An 11826-nucleotide genomic window follows, 5' to 3' on the forward strand; every position below is an offset into this window, starting at 1 on the left:
CTTCTGTTGAAGTGAAAGGTCGATAACCCTGGTTTTGAAAGCTTGATTAATGTTTTAAAGGCTTTTGGGGAAGCTGAAGTTTCTCAGTGCCAAAAGCATTTTGTCCAGATTTAGCGAGTGCTGTCTCCAAAAGCAAACAGCTTTTCCACACGAAAATTGATTAACTACAGCAATTATCCAGGCTACCGATGACTAAACCTAATAAATCAAATATATGCCTAGGAGAGTTAAACCTGACATTATAAACTCACTAAGAAAAACTGTTCTAATTCTGCAAGATTCCAGTTTTGAAACAAAGTACCCACAAATACAAGAAATAATTAAAAAAAAGAAAACTTTATTTATGAGCTCAAAACCTGAACTTGGACCTAAAGGTTCTTGTGCAAAATAGAATTTCAGATCAACCAGAAATTTGGCAGGAAGCTAAGCACTCTTCTCCCACTCTCAGTGACCTGAAAGTATTACGCTTCAGTTGCAAAGCCACTGCTGGCTTATTTAGCTCTCAGTCATTGCTTCAGCCACTGCTGCAGAAGTAAGGAGATGTGGTCACGGGCCAGGGTCAGCTGTGGGGGATCGTCACTCCTGGCTGGGTACATGTTGGCGCAGTGAGAGGTTCCTGGATCGGGAAAAGAAAAAACAGTGGATAAGGCATGCAAAAGAGACAAAAAAAGAACAAATATAGATGGAAACAAGACTTCCAAGCACAATTAACCAGCAAATAAAATTAGAGTTGAACAAGTAAAGCATTGTTCTACTTTGATTTAGCCGTTTGGCTTATGTAATGTAAAGCAACCACAAACATAGTTCAGTCTCAGTGTGGACTTGTGTTTAAAAAAAAAAAAAAAAAAAAAAAATCAGTGCAATCTGATGTACAGTTTGTAAGGTGTTTACTTAAAGGGGACCTCACTTCCAGCTTCACTGTTATAGTGTTAAACTCGGTTTCCATGATTCACAGTTTAAAGAAATCTTTATCTTATGTGGGGCCTCCACTTCTACAAGCCTGCTGTTCCTTTGAGCCAACCTCTGACTGGCTGTCCCTCACAAACAGAAGATCTAAACAGCAGGTGGTTGTGGCTTCTGTGTTCACAGCCAGAGATTTATACCTGAGATGACCATATTCAGGACCACCGCTCTCACAGACATCATTTAAACAAAAAAACAAAAAACAAAAAAAAGGGACAATAGGGATGTTTAGAGTAGTGTGCAGCCCGACCTTTTGGTTAACAGGGATTATTTGGACATATGCTGATCTCATGATTTGAAACAGACATTCTCCCCACAAATGTGTATCCAGAGTGTAAAACAAACTTAACATAAAAATTCATTATGCATCATTTTTGTTCACCTTTGATGAAAATCGCAGGTAGGTCAGCTGAGAGGTCCTGGGTGACCCCCAAGGCATGCCAGGGGTCAATGGAGCCATTGGGGAACACAATTCTGCTTGAGCGGATGTCATAAGCGCCGTAATACTCATTGGTCTGTGTGACAGCCTCCGCCACCTGCTCAGCACTGATGTTGTAAAAGTTTGTACACTGTTTCAGAAAATATCTGGATGGGAAGAAAAAGAAAAAACCCCCAATAAGAATGACAACTGAATATGCAATTAAATGTGTGAGCTTTACTGGCCATGTTTGGTGTACTCACACAAGAGGGAAGCCAGCGAATGGCTGGTTGGGTGAATCGGTGCTCTGGTAGAATCCAAATTCAGCACAGGTCTGGTAGACCCACTGTCTCCCTGTCAAGACATACACAAAAATCTACCCATGAACAGCATGTTCATTTCGTTGTTAGCATTATACACACTATGTTATTAGAGCCGGCATTTCTAATAATTATCTTAAAATCACCTTGATAAAAAATAAGTATTCATTTTCAGTTATTCAGCCATAATAAATACAGGAAACAACTTGACTGGAGCCCCAAGACAAAGAGGTGGGCAGGGAAGTTTATGCAAGCGCATCCCAAAGACTTTTCAAAGAGACCACATCCTGTTCCTGTGACCCTCCACCCCACCCCTCCCACTGATGAAGTCTGAGCTGACAACAGAAACATGTGACCCTGGACAAAAATGCCATTTTTACTACAAAGTTAAATATGTGAGCCCAACATCATGTGTGCATTTCTTCTTCTATATTATGTGCAGTATAAACCATGGGTGTTAAAGGGGATGCAGTTATGCCAGATTCACTTCCCTGTTTTTAAACACATCTCCAGTGTGTCTTTAGACCGACAAATGGAATAGATTAACTCAATATTTCTTTTCTCTGCACACAGTTTCTGAACGAGCTATTGTGGTTTGCAGCCAGTTGTGATTCAGCACAGGTAAAAGCACCACCTCCAGGTAGAAAAGAACTGAGCTCCTGAATTCAGACCTAGCAGCTCACTTGTGTTCCGTTTGCTTTGGCATATAAACCTACAAAAACAGAAAGTGTGATGGCATACATAGCCACGGCAAAAGGAATGACTCGTATGACACTTTTGGCTGGAACTGGAAAGATATTCTGGGGCACATGTCAGGCTTAATTTAACTTTTTAAAAAGTGGATACAATATAGGAACTTTAAACCCTCGTGAAAACTTCGTTTAGAAAAAGCAGCATTATTTTGGGATGTTATGCCAGGATTTATTTAGTAGTAAAGTTAAGCAATACTCCCAAATTAGCTTTTTTCTTTTATTTTGGTTGTTCAAATCCTTCCATCAGCATAGTAACCACATGCCAGAACAAGCCTGTGACTGTTCTATTCCATTTCCTGAGGCTACTGCAGTGCTCCTGAATTATTGTTGGATGACAGTGGAAAGTCACGATGAGACATGACAGTTTCCCTTAAGTGCAACAACAAAAATAAACTACTCTACTAACAAAACAACAAAAGACAGCCTAAAATTGCAAGGTACAGAAATATCTGTTTCATAAGGACCACAAGCTAAAGCTAAATAAAAATGACCAAACCAAATACCACTTCCAAGGAAGACGCGTCCACACCCACCTGCTATTGGAGCTGGTCCATCCCAGGATGTGTTAGTCATGTCGCTGACGTATTTGCTGAAGTTAGTGTCCAGGCATTTCATAGAGGTGGTCTCCATCATGAGACGGGCCACAGCTGCGTATCTGGCGTAAGGGTCTCCCAGTGAGCTGTCAGTCATCACACTACACAGCACCTTGATGGTGATGTTGGTACCAGTAACACCCTTTAATGACATATCACAGCACACCACAAGGAAAAGAAGATGGTTAGGATGACATAGAAACACTGTTTTCTCAACATTGATGGCAAGATGTGCAGTTATATTATTTAAATTTTTCAGAGCGGCTACTTTGGGTTATTATACCCTTGACCAAAGTTTCAAATAAATCAGTGTTTGCACAAATACAGGGAGGGACGGTGGCGCTGTTGTTAGGACTGTCACCATACCGCACCACTCAAGGCCACACACCTGACCAGGGTGTACCCCACCACCTGCTGTGTGACAGCTAGGATAGGCTCCAACCCCTGAATTATTTAAGTGGAAGAAAATAGATGTGGAAATAATCTCTGAGCCATAACTTTAGGCTTTAGTTTGGTTTTTTTTCACCCTCACTCTTGGATTTATATGACAGAGAGTCACAGAGAGAGAATACCCCAATATGATCACAACTAGCTGCAAGACCAGATTTAAGCTCCTACAATACAATACAGAGTGTATAAGTGGATGTGAATAGGAAATCCTTAATCCCCATCCTAAAAGGTGGTCCCAACAAAAAGTGGCAGTTTTTCAAATGGTTAAGTAGATGAAGTTTGGTCAGCATTTGTCAAACACTAAAACGCATGGCTATTATGACACAACACTTGAGCGAGAAGTTGCGTTTGGAAAAGCAAACACATTTATTCCCCCCCCCCCCCCCCCCCCAAAAAAAAAAAAAAACCCAAAAAAACCCAAACCTGAAAACAAAACATATGATCAAGGTTGAATTAGAAATTATTTTGACTTTGACATTACCAGAAGGTCCAAAACAGCTCTTGAAAGGACCTTGCGGTGTGATGGCCTTTTAAATATTTTGTACAACCTCAATAAACATAACATGAATATTTATTCATTTCATATGTGGACAAGGGCAGGGTATTTTAGAGTTCCCAGATGGTGACATTGAGATGAGGCCAACTGGCAAGAAATCCATCCTGTGAATCAGTTCCTGTAATACACACTAATCAACAAAGGCTCTTGTTGCTAATGCGCTCCACCTTTAAAAGGGCAAACATTATCTTCACCCAATCCATCCAGTAGTTGTGATATTGCAATCTTAGATAAAGTAGTGAACCAAAAAAAAAAAAAAAAAAAAGCCAATGGCTAAAACTCTAATCATGGGTGAAACCTAATTTCCTCTGTTTTAATTGCGAGGTGATAGTAGCAAGAATACCTAGGCACACAGGCCAGCAGCATGAAGTGAGGAACAGTTCGCCCCCAGGCATCTTCTAACAACATGCAAGAATGCCTTCACCGGGCACTCTGGGATTTAAGGCGGTGAGAGACTCACTAGCAGCTTGACAAAAGAAGAAAGCTGAAAGTTAACTAAACCTTTCATCTTATGCAAATGAGAGTTAACTCTTGGCAGTTGTGTAGTGTTTCGCATATAAAAATTAAGCCGCAGAATAAGCCAGTAAGTTTATGTTTTACAGTTTGGATACACATCTGTGGAGGAAAATATCTGTGTTGCATTTTCAGTGGCCTGTTCTCTTTGGACAAACACGCATAATATATTCATGTCTTTGTCCTCACAAGTCTAGCCGTGTACAATTAGTGGACATCGTTGATGCAGTTTCTGGCAAGTGTGGCGACCTGCTCCATGTATGCCCATTATGATCAGCACAAACACTGTGGCTTTTGAGTGGTTGCTGTCCAGCACTCTGGGTCCACATATACGCCTGTCTAAAATTACACTGGCAATTTTGAGTGCCTGAGGGTATTAACATTATCAAGTAAAGCTACATCAAAAGCTCTACCAGAACCTGGATGGTGTCTTTATAGCAGTCAAAAATCTAATTTTGAATACCCTACAGTTTTTGAACTCAGCAGCTACCATCTTAGCTAGAAAGGAAAAAGGAAGGGCTCAAATGATATTGATCCAAACGAGGAGGACACATCTTCAGCACTCATGGTAAAGCAAGTATCAGGAGGCAGTCCTGTCCCCACAGACATGTGCTGATGAGTGTTTAATTCGAGACAGCACTACTCTGGTAAATGGCACATTCAGTGTGTCTCAATGCTTCCATTAGAGCGCTTTTTGACAGAGTGAGGCTGCAGGAGCAAACAGGTGGCAGTGATCAGACTGGTGCTTACATGAAAAAAATGAACACCTAAGTGACCTGTGATTACCATCCCCTATTCTATGTAAGAAAAAAAAAGAAAAAGGAAAACAAACTATTGGTACTTGCTCTACAAGCTGTACCGTTACATAAGGTCCTTCTGCATTTTATCAAGCACCCCATTGACAACCTTAAGCATAAAACCACTGCTGTGACTCTACTGCTTGAGTTACACCTCACCCCGAGTTCTTACCCAAATTCCTCAGCGGTACCCAAAACCTGCTAGTTTTCTCTGCCCTTTGTGTCAGAGAAGGCAGCTGTGGGCTGTGCCTGTCTGCTAGCACTGTGGACTATGTGGCCCGACGCTCCCTTCAGTTCTTTTATAAGCGTCTCTTTAGCTTGGGGCGACAGGAAACCAGAGAGACCAAAGGCTCTTTTGTTACTTTTTCACATCAGCTTATTGGTAACCGGACTCACGTCTCCTCCAGGCACCAGGGGGACAGAGAGGGGATGGGATGGGGAGTCACTTTTTTTTTTTTTTTTTTTTTAAAGAAAAGTGAGGAAAAGGTGAAAAGTACAGTAACCAAAGTAACCGACAAAAATCATGCACAATGGGACTTCTACTAAAAGGCTGTACATGTTTACTGCTGTACCACAACAGAATGCTGATCACACACACTTGCATGGATTTGTATCCTGTTCCTGAAATCTTACAGAAAAGACGAGAAGTTGCTGAGGAAAGTTCAGACAGTGCTGAAGAATAAAAGTGCCAAAAAGCACCAAATATTAACTTTGAAGCTGATTAGCACTGGGAAAACTGTGTTTTATATGCTGTATTTTTGCACATTGGACCCGTTTTCCTAGCAAAATATAAAGATACAGGGGTGGCTTAAGATTCTTGCACATTACTGTGCATTTATCATGACCATGGGCTTCATCTTATGCTAGAAATATTTCCACTAAAATACAAGCAAATCTCAGATAAAAAGCACCAGCACCAAACACCACTGTACTGGCTTCTTTCATTTAAAAACAAGTCAAACCCTCCCACCATCCACTGTTATCTACTCTGTTGGCCTCCACTTTGCAGAGCAACAAGCCAGGCCCCACTTCTTATATAAACACACAGACACAGTAAGCAAGCAACAGGTCCTCGACGCAACCTTGGAAAAATTCTTCCGAGGCAATATCTCTGGGCCTCTCGCTGTTAGACAATGCAGGGTTTATCATGTTTCAGCACACTGCCCGGCTCCCTGTTACACCCCTGACTCATAGCGGTCTTGCATTCAACTCAGCCCCTGATAGCTACAAAGCCTGTTCAGTGCTTAGTCAGCACACATAAATCATGTCTTAATTAAAACATTCTTTCCATATCAGATGTCTTTTCACATCAAACTGTATCAAAAATACTTGTTTGGGCACATTTTGTAGAGCACCTACACCCAAACACTACGCAAGCCATTTGTACTTACTGAACAACAGCTACAGATATGCATCTGTGCCTGTCCTGCAGAGTCAACTGCAGGCATGTTGGTGCAAATCTTTATGCATGTGTTCTGTCCATCATTTACCAACCTCATCCTTAAAGGGAGAGCCTCCTCTTAACTGGACCAAATCTGTGGATCTATGACAATGAGAAAGCTCAGAGAAAATGGGCAGTAGGGGATAAATGCTGTGCCCTCTGCAAAATAATATCAAATTTTCCTGTAAGGAAGTGTTTTCCTTTTGTACAACTTCTAACATATTCGATGGTTACAATTTTTGGACTCAGGATATCAAGAAGCACTCCAGAAGCCACATGTCTGGCTCTTTCCCCCCAATACAGTTTGGCTTTCCCCTCACCTCAAACCCCCTGTTGTCTTCATTGTACTGGACCACATTCATGAAGTTGCCAGCCAGCGTTTCCAGGAAATAGGCAGAGTCCATGTCTGTCTGGATCTGTAGTTTGGAGCACAAACTGGAGGAGAAGAAACATGGGAATAGGGAAGGATATGAAGAAGTAGGTTGACAGGAAATTGGAAAAACCAGACAAAAAAAATAAATAAAGGGGGGACAATAGTAAAGTACTAGCCAACAGCATGTGTTTGGGTGTTACTTTCTATAATATGCAGCTAGAAGTAAATCCAAAGAACTGACTTCCCTTTTAATCAAGTATTCATTTATTCAAAGTCAATCCATGCAAATGATTAGGGCCGTCTGTCAAGCTGATAGTAATTACGGCAGTGATTGTACTTTACTGAGGTGCGTTTGTGGATGTACGTAGTTAAGTGTTCACTTTTGGTTTTATTGGACTCAACTCCTTTGTGTGTGCAGTGAACCAAAACTTCCTCCATGCTCAAGCTGTGACGCAAGCGCTGCATTGCCTGATATTTTGCGGTTTTAAAGCTGGAAGCCTCGAAACCACCCCTGTGACCTCTGCCTGCAATGAGGACATGTCTGCATGAAGCAGAGACAAAAAGATGGGCAGGTTCGCAAGTCCCCATGGCAGCATAAGTTCTGCAAGACTGCCCACGCCATTGAACACTGCTTATTTATCATGCTGACAGTCACTGTAAGAACCTCAAACACAGGCTATAAAATAACATCAGAGGCTGCACACATGGCACGGGTAAGAATGACTTCATGTTTGTAACTGAGAATAATGGAAGTGAATGAAAAGAAAATAATGTAATAAGAGGGCTGAGAAAATAACCCAATAAAAGTAAATGCTGAGGTGTTTTTGTTTACTTACTCTTTTTAAGTAATGTTAAGCCTTGAAATCTTAGACAGCCACAGTAATAACAATAAACCCAATGATAAAGTGATGTAAGATAATACAGTGAGACATTTCTGTGCGCAACCACACGGAAACCCTCCAGGGGCCCAGCTTCATCCAGAAAACTGAGGCAATACTTCTGGAGGTGTTGACAAGGCTATGACCACACACACACACACACACACACACACACACACACACACACACACACACACAGACACACACACACACACAGACACACACACACACACACACACGGTCCTGGAAGAATCATCTGGTTCTCAATGTGAATGAGATCAGACTAGAGAAGGAAGGGGATGTCAGCTGCACGGTCTGTGTCTAAGCTGTGTGGTGGAGGAACACAAGCACCACCAACAGGCTCAACTGGAAGACCAACACAGAAGGTGTATACAAAAGATGATGTTAAGGCTCCGTTTCCTCAGGAAGCTGAGCTTTTTCAGTGTGTAACAAAGGAGATTTTCTATCACCCAGCTGTGGTGAGCATGGTGTACTTTGCTGTGGTCTGCCAGACTGATCAGGAAGGCTTACTCTGTAATTGGCTGCAAACTGGACACTCCGTTTATATAACATGCCTCAAGTTAAGGGCTCCTCTGGTCACGGCAAATAACAAAACAGAAGGATCACTTCCAGAGAGCAAATGTAACCTACTTGAAGTCTTTGGTGATGTTTTCATAGGTTCTGGGGTCTTTCAGGCGTTCGACGAGGTCATCTGAAGCCTTTTTCACTAGCAATGGGCACTCTGTGTTCTCTGAGGCCAGCGAACGCCAAACAACCTCCAAGTATTCTGGGGAAAAAAGAAAAAAAAAGAGAAAAAGAAAAAAAGGCAGAGGGTGAGTGGACACTTAAACCTGGGCTGCTATAAAAAGACCACAATAATACACACACACACACACAAAAAAGAAAAAAGCTCTTGGTTAAACATACAGGACCATTTTAGAGGCACCAATTTATCTTCAAAACAGCGTGTGAACCCAGTTCCATTTAAATGTTTGAGAGTGTTTATTTGGGTTTCAGTGAGGTTGAAAGTGAAATGATGAGTGAATTTCACAGCTTATGAAAGTCTAAAAGCTCAGAGGAGAAACTCCACATTACACAATCCAGGAATTTTTTTCCCCCCTTCTTAAGTGAAAGCCAACCTCTTACTGGTAGTTTCTGACTTACTGCTGTGCTGTTTTGGGAAATGATAACCACGAACTTACTGCAGGACAAAAGAGATGGCTGGTGCAAGTACACCATTGGTCCCAGGTGTTTTGTCTCTCACATGTCCCTAAATCCAAAAGGAATGTCTACTGAATGTGTGCGATAGCATCTTAAAGACAGCACATGTGTGGGTGGAAGAGCCTAAATCCATGTTCAAAAGCTCCTCTGACCTCGATTCCAGCCTGCAGCCTTCCGGAGAAAAACAAAGGAGACGGCCAAATACAACACAGACACAGATAGAGAATGAGCTCTCATCTCTGATGTGTCTGAGCCTTTTAGTTCCGAGACACTGACCAAAGCCAGAAAATTTGTCGAGTGGTTCGATTTGATGCTTCGTGTGTTTTGTGAGGGTGTTGATACTGCAGTGTGTTTTTAATGTGTCATGCATTATATGAAACTGAATGTAATACCGAGAAGCACAACAAACAACACTTTAACGTATCCTTAATGTGGTAATCCCACTTTGTTTCCTGAATGCATATACATGTTCAAATCCTAGATTGTTTTAAATGGAGTTCGGCACATTCTAAAATCAGGACTAGACAACATTATTTAGGGCTTTGTTACACTGTTTGGGCTTTTTACATCATGTCTCTTCTTACCTGGAAAATTGACTGTGGCATAAACAGGCGCACTGGTGGCCACAGAGGCATGGACCAGGTGGGGGTATTTGAGCCTGAACCAAGCAGCCAGAGAGCCTGGGTAGGACCCACCGAACACCACCCACTTCCTGTCAGTCAGCCCTCGGGCCTCGGCAATCATGGTGCGAAAGTGTGCTAGGTCAGCCAGCGCCTGACGACTGCTGAGGAAACGCAGGTTGTCTGTGCTGAGGTCCCTAAAAGAAAAGAGTAAGCATTCAGTATCAAACCACATTGTTCCATCTAGCGACTGGGCTACGGGCACACTGCAGTGCTGCCATCTAGTGGTGCTGATAAAACCAGCTGAGAAAATTCAGCTGGTGGATTCAATGTAAATTTGTTCTGATCCTACAGTGTGCACAACCAGAGTTGGTGAAAACCTGCAAAGAGCTGTGCAAAGTGATTTAGCCATACTTAAGAGCACCTTGCTCTGGCAGAAACTTCCTGTGTAAAGATTCAAACTGAGGTTAACCACTTGAAAGGCACACAGCTCACTGGTGCATAAACAAAGGAAGCCTGACATTTTTAATACCAGTTTTTGCACCCACAACATTATTTTTTATTTTGGTATAACATATTTGGTGTGCAGTACTGCTTCACTTCTGCATTTGATCATTTTTGTTTATGCTGAGCTGAAATTTAAGGAAGTCAGTTATTTTACTCAGCTACAGTTCACACATGTCCCTTAACCTTATCACATGCGGGTAATCGTGGAGTTCCTGTTCTAAAAATAGGCCAGCTTTAACTCACACTAAACATGGGATTTGAGAGCCACTCATTTATGCTACATGATTGAGTTGTTAGAGTCATTTGTCACAGGAAAACTAAAAAAAGATGATATAGTGAAAATGATCAAAATATTCTGTGTGTACGGCCATCTTTGTGAATTTTGAACCACGAGTCACAGCCCTTCTGTCCGAGGGTTAAGACTTGGTTTTAGCGTTCAAGTTAGAATTAGGTTTCGGTTAGGGTAAGGGTTTGCAGACGGTTAAACTTGAGAGCAAGCATATCAGGAATGCATTCATGTCAATAAATATTTTCATAGCTTTGTTACCCTGCTGAACCTGAAGCAGTGCGAACGTGTGTGTTACCCTCTGCACAGGGTGAAGCTGAGGGTTGGATACTGAGTTGTCAAGACGGATGACCACACAGACATAGAGATTTCTCTCATAAACAGGACATAATAAGAGGGATAAACATACACTGTAGGGTGACTCTTTCCATAGAAGCGATGCTCCAGCATCAAGCAAAGCGCTCCCAGTTTCTCAGCGTAGGTGAGCCAAGTGCCATCCTCCATCCATGCTGGATTTGCTGGGCCCTCTCCCCCTATCATCAGAAACACCGGCCCACCAGGCTTGTAGAAGGCTTCATTAATAAAGTACCTCTGAGAGGGAACAACAAAATGAGAGACATTCAGAAAGTAAAAAAAATAAACACATCAGTGGGGTTGCAGTAAAATGAGCCAAAAAGGATTTATCTTTCGTGACAGATGCATGCATTATGACACATTTGTCCAACTGCACCAGATTAGACCACACAGTTAAATCAAACAAACGTCCATATAAACCAACATGTAGACCTGCCTGCTTCCACACTCTTGTGTCAGCGCCGTTGAAGTGATCCAATTTCTGTGTGAACCATTGCTCCTCAAACAGAGATCCCTGCTTGGTGTCCTGCGCTTCTTTAAACCTCCTGAAAATGGAGTAGCGACCCTCTCCAACAGCACAGAGAGACAGAAACACGGCTACCTGACAAAGGAGCACCACAAACGTGTGAAAAGCCATAGTGCTAATAAAGAAGGAAATAGTGAAGGGCATGTGATGTAGTGCAGAGAAGTCATATGACAAGTTGTGCTACTTTAGAAAACTCCCAGAAAATAGGAAATACCAGCATTCATCTTAAAATCGCACACAGCGCCTGTGTATTTACAA

The 11826-nt window shown here is 42.1% G+C and overlaps 1 protein-coding gene across 1 annotated transcript; it reads right to left on the reverse strand.

Annotated features, from left to right (window-relative positions):
- Positions 1 to 317: 317 nt before the first annotated feature.
- On the reverse strand, positions 318 to 11735 carry prss59 (serine protease 59, putative). The gene is made up of 9 exons (XM_084951972.1): positions 11479 to 11735; positions 11098 to 11279; positions 9860 to 10092; positions 8706 to 8841; positions 7124 to 7238; positions 2987 to 3188; positions 1645 to 1735; positions 1346 to 1548; positions 318 to 616 (listed from the first exon to the last, which is right to left on the reverse strand). Exons 1-9 carry the CDS (start codon positions 11710 to 11712, stop codon positions 507 to 509), a joined length of 1506 nt encoding a protein of 501 aa, XP_084808098.1. The 5' UTR covers positions 11713 to 11735; the 3' UTR covers positions 318 to 506.
- Positions 11736 to 11826: the final 91 nt, after the last annotated feature.

Source organism: Perissodus microlepis, chromosome 14 (assembly GCF_051167445.1).
Source record: "Perissodus microlepis isolate ML-2025 ecotype Zambia chromosome 14, ASM5116744v1, whole genome shotgun sequence".
In the NCBI taxonomy this organism is placed as follows: Eukaryota; Metazoa; Chordata; class Actinopteri; order Cichliformes; family Cichlidae; genus Perissodus; species Perissodus microlepis.

What these genes read in the sequence shown, in the direction of transcription:
- prss59 (XM_084951972.1), bottom strand. Translation starts at nt 11,712, where the DNA reads ATGCCCTTCACTATTTCCTTCTTTATTAGCACTATGGCTTTTCACACG. An exon ending in ACACAAGAGTGTGGAAGCAG is followed by an intron (nt 11,280 to 11,478) that starts GCAGGTCTACAT and finishes GTTCCCTCTCAG; the next exon opens with AGGTACTTTATTAATGAAGC. An exon ending in TGGACCAGCTCCAATAGCAG is followed by an intron (nt 1,736 to 2,986) that starts GTGGGTGTGGAC and finishes ATGTCTTGACAG; the next exon opens with GGAGACAGTGGGTCTACCAG.